The sequence below is a fragment of the Lepus europaeus genome, chromosome 9, assembly GCF_033115175.1.
Source record: "Lepus europaeus isolate LE1 chromosome 9, mLepTim1.pri, whole genome shotgun sequence".
NCBI classification, from domain to species: Eukaryota; Metazoa; Chordata; class Mammalia; order Lagomorpha; family Leporidae; genus Lepus; species Lepus europaeus.
The window spans coordinates 32,301,275-32,313,743 of record NC_084835.1 but is presented as its reverse complement, the minus strand read 5'-3'; the positions used below and the strand labels follow the sequence as shown (position 1 = coordinate 32,313,743).

The window sequence follows — 12,469 nt, the reverse complement described above, 5'->3', positions numbered from 1 at the left end:
TCATATCACTGATCTTTTGTATTTTGTTCAGTTTACTTTTTCTCTAATTTTAATTATTTCTTTCTTCCTACTTATTTTGGATTTGGTTTGTTGTTTTTCTAGATCATTGAGATGCATTTATAAATCATTTATTTGGTGTGTTTCCAATTTTTTTTGACAGAGTTGGACAGTGAGAGAGAGACAAAGTCTTCCTTTTTCCGTTGGTGTACCCCCAAAATGGCTGCTACGGCCGGGGTGCTGTGCCAATCTGAAGCTAGGAGCCAGGTGCTTCTCTTGGTCTCCCATGCGGGTGCAGGGCCCAAGCACTTGGGCCATCCTCCACTGCCTTCCCAGGCCACAGCAGAGAGCTGGACTGGAAGAGGAGCAACTGGGACAGAATCTGGTGCCCCAACCAGGATTAGAACCTGGGATACCGGTGCCGCAGGCAGAGGATTAGCCTAGTGAGCCATGGTGTGGCCCCAATTTCTTGATGTAGGCACAAATTGCCATAAACATCACTTTATTTTTTTTTTGCTTAAAACAATAGAAATTCTCTCACAATTCTTTTTTTTAAAAATTTATTTAATAAATATAAATTTCCAAAGTACAGCTTTGGATTACAGTGGCTTTTACCCCCCATAACCTCCTTCCCACCTGCAACCATCCCATCTCCCGCTCCCTCTCCCATCACATTCACATCAAGATTCATTTTCAATTCTCTTTATATACAGAAGATCAATTTAGTATGTATTAAGTAAAGATTTCAACAGTTTGCACCCACATGGAAACACAAAGTGTAAAGTACTATTTGAGTACTAGTTGTACCGTTCATTCACATTGAACAACACATTAAGGATAGAGATCCTACATGGGGAATAAGTGCACAGTGACTCCTGTTGTTGACTTAACAATTGACACTCTTATTAATGACATCAGTAATCACCCTAGGCTCTTGTCATGAGCTGCCAAGGCTATGGAAGCCTCTTGAGTTCACCAACTCCGATCTTATTTAGACAAGGCCATAGTCAAAGTGGAAGTTCTCTCCTCCCTTCAGAGAAAATTATCTCCTTCTTTGATGGCCTGTTCTTTCCGCTGGGATCTCAATCACAGAGATCTTTCATTTAGGTTTGTTTGTTTGTTGTTGTTTGTTTGTTTTTTGTTTTGCCACAGTGTCTTGGCTTTCCATGCCTGAAATACTCTCTTGGGCTTTTTAGCCAGATCCAAAGGTCTTAAGGGCTGATTCTGAAGCCAGAGTGCTGTTTAGGACATCTGCCATTCTATGTATCTGCTGTGTCTCCCACTTCCCATGTTGAATCGTTCTCTCCTTTTTAATTCTTTCAGTTATTATTAGCAGATAGTAGTCTTGTTTATGTGATCCCTTTGACTCTTAATCCTTTCATTATGATCAGTTGTGAACTGAAACTGATCACTTTGACTAGTGAGATGGCATTGGTACATGCCATCTTGATGAGATTGAATTGGAATCCCCTGGCACGTTTCTAACTCTGCCGTTTGGGACAAGTCCGATTGAGCATGTGCCGAACTGTACGTCTCCTCCCTCTCCTATTCCCACTCTTATATTTAACAGAGACCACTTTTCAGTTAAATTTAAACACCTAAGAATAATTGTGTGTTAATTAAATAGTTCAACCAATAGTATTAAGTAGAACAAAAAATACTAAAAGGGATAAAGTATTAAGTTGTTCCTTGACAGGACAAGGGCTGATCAAGTCATTGTTTCTCATAGTGTCCATTTCACTTCAACAGGTTTCCTTTTTGGTGCTCAGTTAGTTGTCACCAATCAGGGAGAACATAAGATATTTGTCCCTTTGGGACTGGCTTATTTCACTCAGCATGATGTTTTCCAGATTCCTCCATTTTGTTGCAAATGTCCAGACTTCATTGTTCTTTACTACTGTATAGTATTCTATAGAGTACATATCCCATAATTTCTTTATCCAGTCTACTGTTGATGGGCATTTAGGTTGATTCCAGGTCTTAGCTGTTGTGAATTGAGCTGCAATAAACATTGAGGTGCTGAAAGCTCTTTTATTTGCCAATTTAATTTCCTTTGGGTAATTTCCAAGGAGTAGCATGGCTGGGTTGTATGGTAGGGTTATATTCAGGTTTCTGAGGAATCTCCAGTCTGACTTCCATAGTGGCTTAACCAGTTTGCATTCCCACCAACAGTGGGTTAGTGTCCCTTTTCCCCCACATCCTCTCCTGCATCTGTTGTTGGTAGATTTCTGTATGTGAGCCATTCTCACCAGGATGAGGTGAAACCTCATTGTGGTTTTGATTTGCATTTCCCTGATGGCTAGTGATCCTGAACATTTTTTCATGTGTCTGTTGGCCATTTGGATTTCCTATCTTGAAAAATGTCTATTGAGGTCCTTGGCCCATCTCTTAAGTGGGTTGTTTGTTTTATTGTTGTGGAGATAAACTTCCCCTCTTAACACTGCTTTTGCTTTTCCCATAGGTTGTTTTTGTTTTTTTTGTTTTGTTTTGTTTTGTGTTTGTTTTTTTTTTTTTTTTTTTTTTGAAGATTTTTACTTATTTGAGAGTTAGGGTTACAGACAGGGAAAGAGAGAGACAGAGCATCCATTTGCTGTTTGACTCTCCAAATGGCCACAGTGGCTAGAGCTGGGCCAATCTGAAGCCAGGAGCCAAAAGCTTCTTCTGGGTCTCCCATGCAGGTGCTGGGGCCCAAGGACTTGGGCCATCTTCCACTGCTTTCCCAGGCCATTAGCAGAGAGCTGGATCAGAAAAGAGGCTGCCGAGACTTGAACCAGCACACATGTGGGATGGTGGTGCCAGAGGTGGCGGCTAAGTCTACTAAGCTATGGTGCCATTCTGCCTATAAGTTTTGATATGTTGTATTGTCATGTTCATTCATTTCCAGGTATGTTTTTATTTCCCTTTTGGTTTGTTCTATGAACCACTGTTCTTTCAGGAGCATGTTGTTCAGTCTCCATATGTTTACATATGTTCTAGAGATTCTTACATTGTTAATTTCCAGCTTCATGCCACTGTAATCAGAGAAGATACATAGTATGATAAGTTGTTTTTTTTTTTCTGAGACTTGCTTTATGGCCTAGTGATTGTCTGCCCTAGAGAAAGTTCAATGCACCATGAAAAGAATGTGTATTCTGCCACTGTAGTATGAAAAATTCTGTAGATATGTTAGGTCCATTTGATCCATAGTGTTGACTAGCTCTGTTGTTTGTTTGTTTTCTGTCTAGTTGATCTGTCCATTGATGAAAATAGGGTGTTGAAGTCCCCCATTACTATTGTATTGGAGTCCTTGTCTCCCTTTAGATTTGTTAACATTTCTTTTAAGTTTCCAGTTGCCCTGAGATTGAGTGCATATGTATTAGTCACATCTTCCTGTTGAATTAATTCCTTCACCATTACATAGTGCCCTTTTTTGTCTCTCTGAACAGTTTTTGTGTTAAGTTTATTTTGTCTGACATTAGAATACCTATACATTCCCTTTTTTGCTTTCCATTAGTATGGAATATCTTTTTCCATCCTTTCATTTTCAGTCTGCATGTTTCTTTGTTGGTGAGGTATGTTCGTTGTAGGCAGCAAATAGACAGGTCTTGTTTTTTAATCCATTCAGCCAGCCTATATCTTTTAACTGGAGAATTTAGGCCATTTGCTTTCATGTTTGCTATTTTTAAGTAACAACTTGGCCTTGCCATTTTTTCCATAAATATTTCTGTTGTTTACTTTGGATTTCCTTTGTACTTTAACTGGGAGATTTTCTTTTCTTTTTGGAAAAAAAAAAGATTTATTTTATTTATTTGAAAGACAGAGTTAGAGAGAGGTAGAGACAGAGAGAGGTCTTCATCCGCTGGTTTACTCTGCAAATGGCCACAATGGCTGGAGCTGTGCTGATCCAAAGCCGGGAGCCAGGCACTTCTTCCAGCTCTCCCATGTGGTTGCAGGGGCCCAAGGACTTGGGCCATCTTCCACTGCTATCCCAGGCCTTAGCAGAGAGCTGGATCTGAAGGGAAGCAGCCGGGACTAGAACCAGCGTCCATATGGGATGCCGGCACTTCAGGCCAGGGCTTTAACCCGCTGCACCACAGTACTGGCCCCTAACTGGGAGATTTTCTGCCTTTACATTCTTTCACAATGATGGCCATGCTTCTGTGTTTCTGTGTGTAGCACATCCTTAAGCATTTTTTGTAAGGCTGGACAAGCAGTGACAAATTAGTTTAATTTCTGATTGCTATGAAAGCTCTTTACGTCACCTTCATTCACAAATGAAAGCTTTGCACTATCATGGATTGCCAGTTTGTTTCTCATAAGACTTGGAATATATCTTGCCATTCTCTCCTAGCCTGTAGGGTTTCTGATGAGAACTGAGCTGTGAGTCTAATTGGAACCCTCTGAAAGTAATCTGGCATTTCTGTCTTGTGCATTTTAGACTCTTTTCTTTGTTTTACTGTGGAGAGTTTGATTACAATGTGCCATGGCGAGGATCTTCTCTGATCATGTCTATTAGCTGTTCTGTGTGCTTCCTGTACTTGGACATCTCTTTGTTCCTTGAAATTGGGGAAGTTATCTGTAATTATTTCACTCAAAAAGCCTTCTAAAATATTCTCTTTTTCCATGCCTTCAGGAACTCCTGAAAACCATATGTTGGATCCTTTGATAGTATCCCATAAATCTCCAACAGGGTCTTTTTTTTTTTTTTTAAACATTTATTTAATGAATATAAATTTCCAGTGTACAGCTTATGGATTACAATGGCTTCCCCCCACCATAACTTCCCTCCCACCCACAACCCTCCCCCCTCCCGCTCCCTCTCCCCTTCCATTTGCATCAAGATTCATTTTCGATTCTCTTTATATACAGAAGATCAATTTAGTATAAAGATTTCAACAGTTTGCACCCACATAGAAACACAAAGTGAAACATACTGTTTGAGTACTAGTTATAGCATTAAATCAAAATGTACAGCACATTGAGGACAGAGATCCCACATGAGGAGCAAGTGCACAGTGGCTCCTGTTGTTGACCCAACAAATTGACACTCTAGTTTATGGCGCCAGTAACCATCTTAGGCTGTCATCATGAGTTGCCAAGGCTATGGAAGCCTTCCAAGTTCCCCGACTCTGATCATATTTAGACAAGGTCATAAAAGACAGAGTGAGGATAGTAACCAATGATCCTAAGAGTGGCATTTACCAGGTTTGAACAATTATACAGCATTAAGTGGGGAAGAGGACCATCAGTACACACATGTTGGGAGTAGAGCCATTGGTGGTAGAGTAGAGGTTATGATTACAAAGGAATGAGGCCCAAGTGCACTAGACAGGGCCTAGAACAAAGGACAGAGTCATTATTAGAGGAGCTAAGAAAGGTGCTGTCTAAGCTACAATTAAGTTTTCTGATTGAGAGGCAAATAGAACCTGACAGAAGGGGCTTGATAATAATCTGGTGGGCTTTAGGCCTTGTAAATTCAGAGGCCCAGACCTATCTATCTCTTCACATGGGGTATATCCTAAGGGAGGTGTGACCCTCCTAGGGGAAGGCACTCTGTTGACTTTCATTACTTGGCTGGCCTGGGAGGAGAGCTGGCCAGGTCAAGGCAGGGGGCATCTCTAACAAGAAATTTACAGTTCTGCCTGCAATGTTGCTGACCCTGCTTGACCATACCCTCAGCTGCAGTGGTCACTTTGGAAGTTGGGCTGAGTGAAGGGCTTTTCAGCTTAGAGCCAATAAGATCTGTGGCTCTGACCTGGGCATCCTTCGACTCCAGGGCAGGTCCATTTCCAGTGATCCAACTCTTGGCAGAGCTGCCAGGGCTCTTCACAAGCTGACTTCTGCTGAAGCCCAGGCTTACCACATTGAAAGCCACTGCAGTGGACTGGCCTGTTGGGTCTCCTTGAGGGCAGATCACTGTACAGATCAGCCATTAATAGGCCTGCCACCCATTGCTTCTGATGCCGAGCTTTCCTTTCCTCCTGGTTTGTGTTAAAGCAGACCAGAGGATGCAAGTCAAGGGAGTGCCCGTTTCCCATCTCTAATCTTCGGTGGCCTGAACTACAAGTCTATAGTCACAGGCATGTTCTGTAGTAGTTTTTCTAAGGTAGACAATGTCCATGAGGAAAATTATATTCTCACTTTAAAACTTTCTTTCCCTTTGGTCTGAAAGGGAGGTTTTTTCTACTTACTGTATACTTCGCTAATGGCGAAGTGAATCTAGCTATGAGATTATTATTTGAGTTCTTATTTTGGCTATGCTATTGCAGAAAAATGTTAGCCATCTCTTTTATAAGGTCTAAAGATTAAATTGTGCGTCCTACAGATTCCTTCATAATAGAATTAGTTTCCTACCTTGAAGAGAATAGAGAAATGAAAGAACAAGTTGGGCTTAGAATAGAGAAATGAGGGAGCAAGTCCTAGATCGCTTGCTGACAATAGCAATATCACATGAATACTTAGCAAACCGTTTCAACCATTAGATAACAACTTAAGAAAACATTTACCGGAAGGTCCAATGCCTTCTATAAATTTTAAGAATCATGTATTTGAAAACACCTCTTAAATATCTAACATGGTGTAGTTTGTTTAGCCAGTAAACTTAAGCACAACCATCTAAAATGTTTTTAGTTTCTTTCTACCAACAAGTCTAAAACATATGATACACAGATTCAGGTCCCACAAATTAAAATGTATCTTTGATTGATTTTAGCAGCTTAAATTTATGGACAATCTTATCTATAAGCCATTTAAAATAAAACTCTTAATAAAATTTTCCCATGTGGACATACAATATGTACACACATATAATATAGCATAATAGACCAATATATCAATTTTAATAATAGCTTTTAAAATCTTTAACTCTTTTTGTAGATTGCCAATTGATTTGAATTGCTTTTTCTTTTTAGTAACCTCAGTTAACCATACTTTCTCTCAGTTGGTACTGTTAATACATTATTGGCTTCATCTGTTTATAGAGCCATCCCAAAGTACTGAATACAATAAAAGTGGCTGGAAAAAGTCCATAGGAACCTATAGGAGGACAGCTAAACACAGAACCAACAACGCTTTAGTTTTATGAGCAGCAGATCATATATAACTGTGGATGACAAAAGACTTTAAGTCGCCATGATTAAAATTATAAACTCATCAACCAACAAGAGACACTTGCTTACTTCACAGTATTTTTGAAAGCACCTGTAGGATTTTACAAGTATTTAACTCTTTAAGCCTCTGGGGCTTTCTCATTAAGATAACTATCATGTCTAGTAACACAAGATCATTAGACTTTTTAATTCTCAAACATTTGTATTAATAGCATTTTCCATTATAGAAACTTAAAGTCTGGTACCACATCACATCTTGACAGTACTTCTAATATACTCCAAATAGACTGATTAGTTGGTGTCTCTATAAGATGAGAGACATAGGTCCTTCGATTTTTTCAGTTGGGCCCAAACTGGAAACACCAAAGTCCAGGATTTACTGGAAATTTTAGAGACCAGATTGTTTGAAACTTTGATTTTTTGAATGCCTGTCAAGAATGCCAAGAAGGCTCAAAATCCAAAATATCTGGTTGAAATAAGATTTCTTAAAATCATGACATAACATAGACCAAATTTGATCATTGTTACAAGGAGATTATTCAAATTTTTGAAAAAAGCACATATTTAAATAACCCATAGCTCTTAATAAAAATTCAGCTGTTTTTGAACAATTAGAATTTAACAGACATCAAGAGAACATAATAGATTACTTTAACACATTGCTTTAACAGAGCATCAGAGTTTAATTCTATGTCAAAGAGAAATTGAGCTTCCTGTGATCTTTTGCTGTGAGGTTTCCTTCCTTTACCTTCTTTCATATTGGTGACCATGTTTCTGTGCTTCTGTGTGTAAGACATCTTTAAGCATCTTTTGCAGGGCAGGATGAGTGGCAACAAATTCTTTCAGTTTCTGTTTGCTATGAAAAGTCTTAATTTCACCTTCATTCACAAATGAGAGCTTTGCAGGATATAATATTCTGGGCTGGCAGTTTTTCTCTCTTAGTACCTGGGCTATGTCTCGCCATTCCCTTCTAGCTTGTAGGGTTTCTGATGAGAAGTCTGCTGTGAGTCTAATTGGAGATCCTCTAAGAGTGATCTGACGTTTCTCTCTTGCACCTTTTAGGATCTTTTCTTTATGTTTCACTGTGGTGAGTTTGATTACAACATGTCGTGGTGAGGATCTCTTTTGGTCATGTTTATTAGGGGTTCTATGAGCTTCCTGTACTAAGATGCCTCTGTCCTCCAAACCTGGGAAATTTTCTGCTAGTATCTCACTGAAAATGCCTTCTAATCCTTTCTCCCTCTCCATGCCTTCAGGAACTCCTAGAACCCGAATGTTGGGTTTTTTAATAGTATCCTGTAGATTCCTGACAATATTTTTTAGATTTCTAATTTCTTCTTCTTTTCTTTGGTTTGCCTGTTTCCTTTCCTGTTCTCTGTCTTCTAAGTCTGATATTCTCTCTTCTGCTTCGCCCATTCTGTTTTTAAGGCTCTCTAATGTGTTTGTCATTTGATCTATTGAACTCTTCATTTCATTATGATTTCTAGTCACTATCAGAGTTTCTTGTTCCAGTAGTTGTTTCATTTCATTTTGATTCCTCCTTAATATTTCACTTTCACGAGAGAGATTTTCTATCTTGTCCATGAAGGATTTCTGTAGTTCAAGAATTTGTTTTTGAGAACTTCTTAATGTTCTTATCAATTTTTTGAGATCCACTTCTTGCATTTCTTCGATCTCATCATCTTCATAATCTTGAATTGGGGTGTCTTTTTCATTTGGGGGCGTCATAGTTTCTTCCTTGTTCTTGTTAGCTTGGTTTTTGCATTTGTTGTTTGGCATGTTGGAGATATTTGGTTTCTTCACTGTGGTGTTTTTTCTTGTTACACTATGGCTCTATATTAAGTGGACTGTCTGCTTTCTGTGGAGCCTTAGAGGCTTGAGATGAGTGTGGACTGAGAGCTGTGTTTGGTTCCTCAGGGTTGAGGGTGTGTCAAGGATGACACTCCCAGGTTAGGTGTGGTAAATCTCTCTTTCTTTTTTTGATTTAAAAGGGAAGTAATTCCGCACAGCTGAACGTAATTGGAGGTAGTTAGCAGGCAAATGATATACCCACAGTAGCCAGAGATTGGAAGCTCTTTCCCAAGGACCACACAGGGAATCTCTGCTGTCCTCAGTGTGGGCTCCAATTCTCCTGCAGTCTCCCACTGGGTTGCCAAGTTAGATGCTAATCTCCTGTTATTTCACCCCTCCCCCCAGAGTCAGGTTTTTCTGCTAGGCTCAGGGCTGGTGCAGACCTGAGGTCGCCCTGCTTATGACGTATGTCCAAAATGGCACCTGCTCTGTCTTGCTCGCCTGTGAGAGGTGAGCGGAGAGAGAGAAACTTGTGTCCGTATCAGTCACTTTTTTTATTTTTATTTTCTCTCTCTTCTAGTTAGCCTGGTGAACTTTTCCCCACGGAGTTTCAAGCCTCGTTCCCTCTAGCCTCCTCTTTCCGCTTGCCTGCTGGTATCTCGGGCTATGGAGGTTCGGCTCACCTCGCGTTCCAGCGCTGGTGCGTTGAGTCTGCCGCTGGTGTCCCGAACTTGGGCTCCCACGCTCTCCACGCAGGTCCACTGTGAATCACTAGTTCCGGAAGAGTTTCCTCTGCTGTTTCATCCGCTACTCTTCCTTGACCCTGCAGTATCTCCACTTATATTAAACTTTCTCTCCCCCCGGACTAAGTGTGCTTCCTGCCTATTCCGCCATCTTGCCGCCTCTCCAACAGGGTCTTTAATTTTTCAAATTTCTTCTTTCTTTTTTCTTTATTCTTTTTGTTGTTCTGACTGAAAAATTTCCAAAGATTTGTCTTACAGGTCAGATATTCTTTCTTCGGTCTCACTAAATCTGTTGTTTTATTTGGCCTATTGAATTCTTCATTTCTAATATTTTTTAATTTCTCTTTAAAATCTCCATTTCATGGGGAAATTTTTCATTCATGTCATGTTAGGATTTCTTTAATTGATGGGTTTGCTTCTCTTTGCTTCTGAGTAAGTCCATGATTTTTTTTTTTTTTTTTTTGACAGGCAGAGTGGACAGAGAGAGAGAGAGAGAGAAAGGTCTTCCTTTGTTGTTGGTTTACCCCTCAATGGCTGCTGCGGCCGGCGCACCGCGCTGATACGAAGGCAGGAGCCAGGTGCTTCTCCTGGTCTCCAATGTGGGTGCAGGACCCAAGCACTTGGGCCATCCTCCACTGCACTCCCGGGCCACAGCAGAGAGCTGGCCTGGAAGAGGGGCAACCGGGACAGAATCCAGCGCCCCGACCAGGACTAGAACCCGGTGTGCCGGCGCCACAAGCGGAGGATTAGCCTAATGAGCCGTGGCGCCAGCCATGATTATCTTTTGAATTCCATGTCAGGCATTGCATCAGTTTCATCCTGTTTGCATTCTGTTATTGAAGTGTTGCTATGTTCCTTTGGGGAAGGGTGTGTTGATCACGTTGTCTTCCCTATTGTTGTTTCTTGAATTTCGCATTTATTTTTAGGCATTTGTGGAGATACTTGTTGATTTTTTTCCTTTGATGGCCTTTATCTTTGAACTATGCCTCTGTGACTCAGTGGAATGTCTGCTCTTTGGGTGAATAGCCAGAGGTGCGTGTTGGGTGTGGCCACGGAGCTCTGGTCGGGGTGAGTATCGAGGGTGACACCCAAGTTGGGTGCAGTAGATCTCCTCTTGTTAGCACAAGATGACTCTGCAAGCGTAATCACACCCTTCCCTCCTCTTAGCAGTCACCCTTGCTCCCACATGAACTCACAAAAGGACCTGTGCAGTCCTTAGTGTGGGCCTGCATCCCGCTGCAGGGACCCACCCCCGGCAGTCAGGGAGCACTGAGCGTGTGGAGCCCCACCCAGAGACTGCCCAGACACTCAGCTACACCCTGTGTGCTCTCACAAAGTCAGAGTTCCCCCAGTCTCAGCACACAAAGCTCCCACAGTCACAGGGTGCAGGGGATCCACTGCACCCCACCAGCCTGTCCCGTCCACAGAGAGGCTGAGATGTTCCCTGAGCCAGCTGCCTGTGGGTGCTCCTGCTAGGCGGTTTGAGACCCGAAGCCTGTGATAGATTGAGAGGTTAGGGGTGCCCAGCCCCCTGTCAGTCTTCCCAGCCAGACTCAAAGTGGGGAATGTGGATTTTCCTCTTGTGAAATCCCTGGATCACACACGTGCACAATACCTGCTGGCCAGCGCCCTACCTGCTTCCCAATCGTGCCTTCTGCCTGCCGGTTGCTGTGCATAGACCAGTTGCGGCAGCCAGTAGTAATGTCGGAGTGGCCTCTCCTCCCACCGGAGCTGCTGTGGCTGCCTCTGCTGACAAGATGGTATGCGTCCCCGCCAGTTGCTGTGTGTGTGCACAAGAGCTGCCGCAGCTGCTACCTACTATGTCCAAAACGGCGCCCACCCTCTCAGCCCACTGCCAGGCACCATTGTTGGGGGGCATGGGGAGAGAGGAACATGCCCCCATTTTTCCTCTGGGTGAGCAGGCGCCCTGTTCCTCTCAGGGCCCTGGGCCAGACTCAGACAGTGTGGCCTGCTAGGCTCTCCTTCCAGCTGTAGGACCAGTGGCACAGGCTCCTGCAGTCTCGTCTCACCTTCTCAGAGTTGGTGCTTTCTCCAGCTCAGGGCTGCGGGGTCGTTTGTTGTGTCTGTGCTCAGTGCTGCACGTCTGCCCCTTGCACACAGATCTGTGGCGTGACTTTGCCTTCCGCACAATCTGCACTGCAGTTTTCCCTCCAACTCTCCCCTGAGAAGCACATTTGTTGTTGTTGACTATTGGCCCTTAGCCTAGTGCAGTGTGCCCTGTCCATATTCCACCATCTGCTACTCCTCTGGTTGCTATTGTGCAGTGAACACTTGTCCTGTATCCCTACTACGTGTTTGAAACACATCCTGTTCAGCTCCCACAACCCATGGTCCAGGTGCTAAGGCAGATCCGAATGCTGGCTCGGGCGCTAGGGAGGGGCAGTGTAGAACACAAACTCGGATGGGTCCTGTTCGCTGAGTCCAGAGCCCGTCCAGCCCGTGCCCTCAGATGAGCCTGATGGGTACTGGGCTCCTGCAGCACGGTTTGGGCTGGATCTGATTTCATTCCGTCCTTGTTCCATTTCTTGGACCTCAGATTATTCTGTGGCCATTGTCACAAAAGGGCGAGCGGAATGACCCCTGATGCGGGAAGTAACCCTTGTGCTCTCTCAACCCCCAGGAACCACGGGACTGGTGCTGAGACACAACTCCTTCGACATGTACTCTGGAGGTAGGCTCGGCTGGGCGCAGGCGGATGTGGGCGCACACACGCACACCCCCCACCCCGGCAGGCAATGGTTTTCATGGGAGATGGAGCTGAGCTCAGGGCCACCTGCTGCCTTTGGCATGGCAACTGTCTCAGTAGGCCTAGCCCAGGTGCAGATCGTG

The 12,469-nt window shown here is 43.0% G+C and overlaps 1 protein-coding gene across 2 annotated transcripts in view; it reads left to right on the top strand.

The window, feature by feature from the left end:
* FAM3D (FAM3 metabolism regulating signaling molecule D) overlaps positions 1 to 12,469 on the top strand; it is a 53,392-nt gene that overhangs the window by 34,194 nt on the left and 6,729 nt on the right. For both annotated transcript variants that reach the window (XM_062201184.1, XM_062201185.1), the window contains exon 7: positions 12,261 to 12,311. In XM_062201184.1, the coding sequence (XP_062057168.1) occupies positions 12,261 to 12,311 (51 nt within the window). The remainder of the gene's footprint in view (positions 1 to 12,260; positions 12,312 to 12,469) is intronic.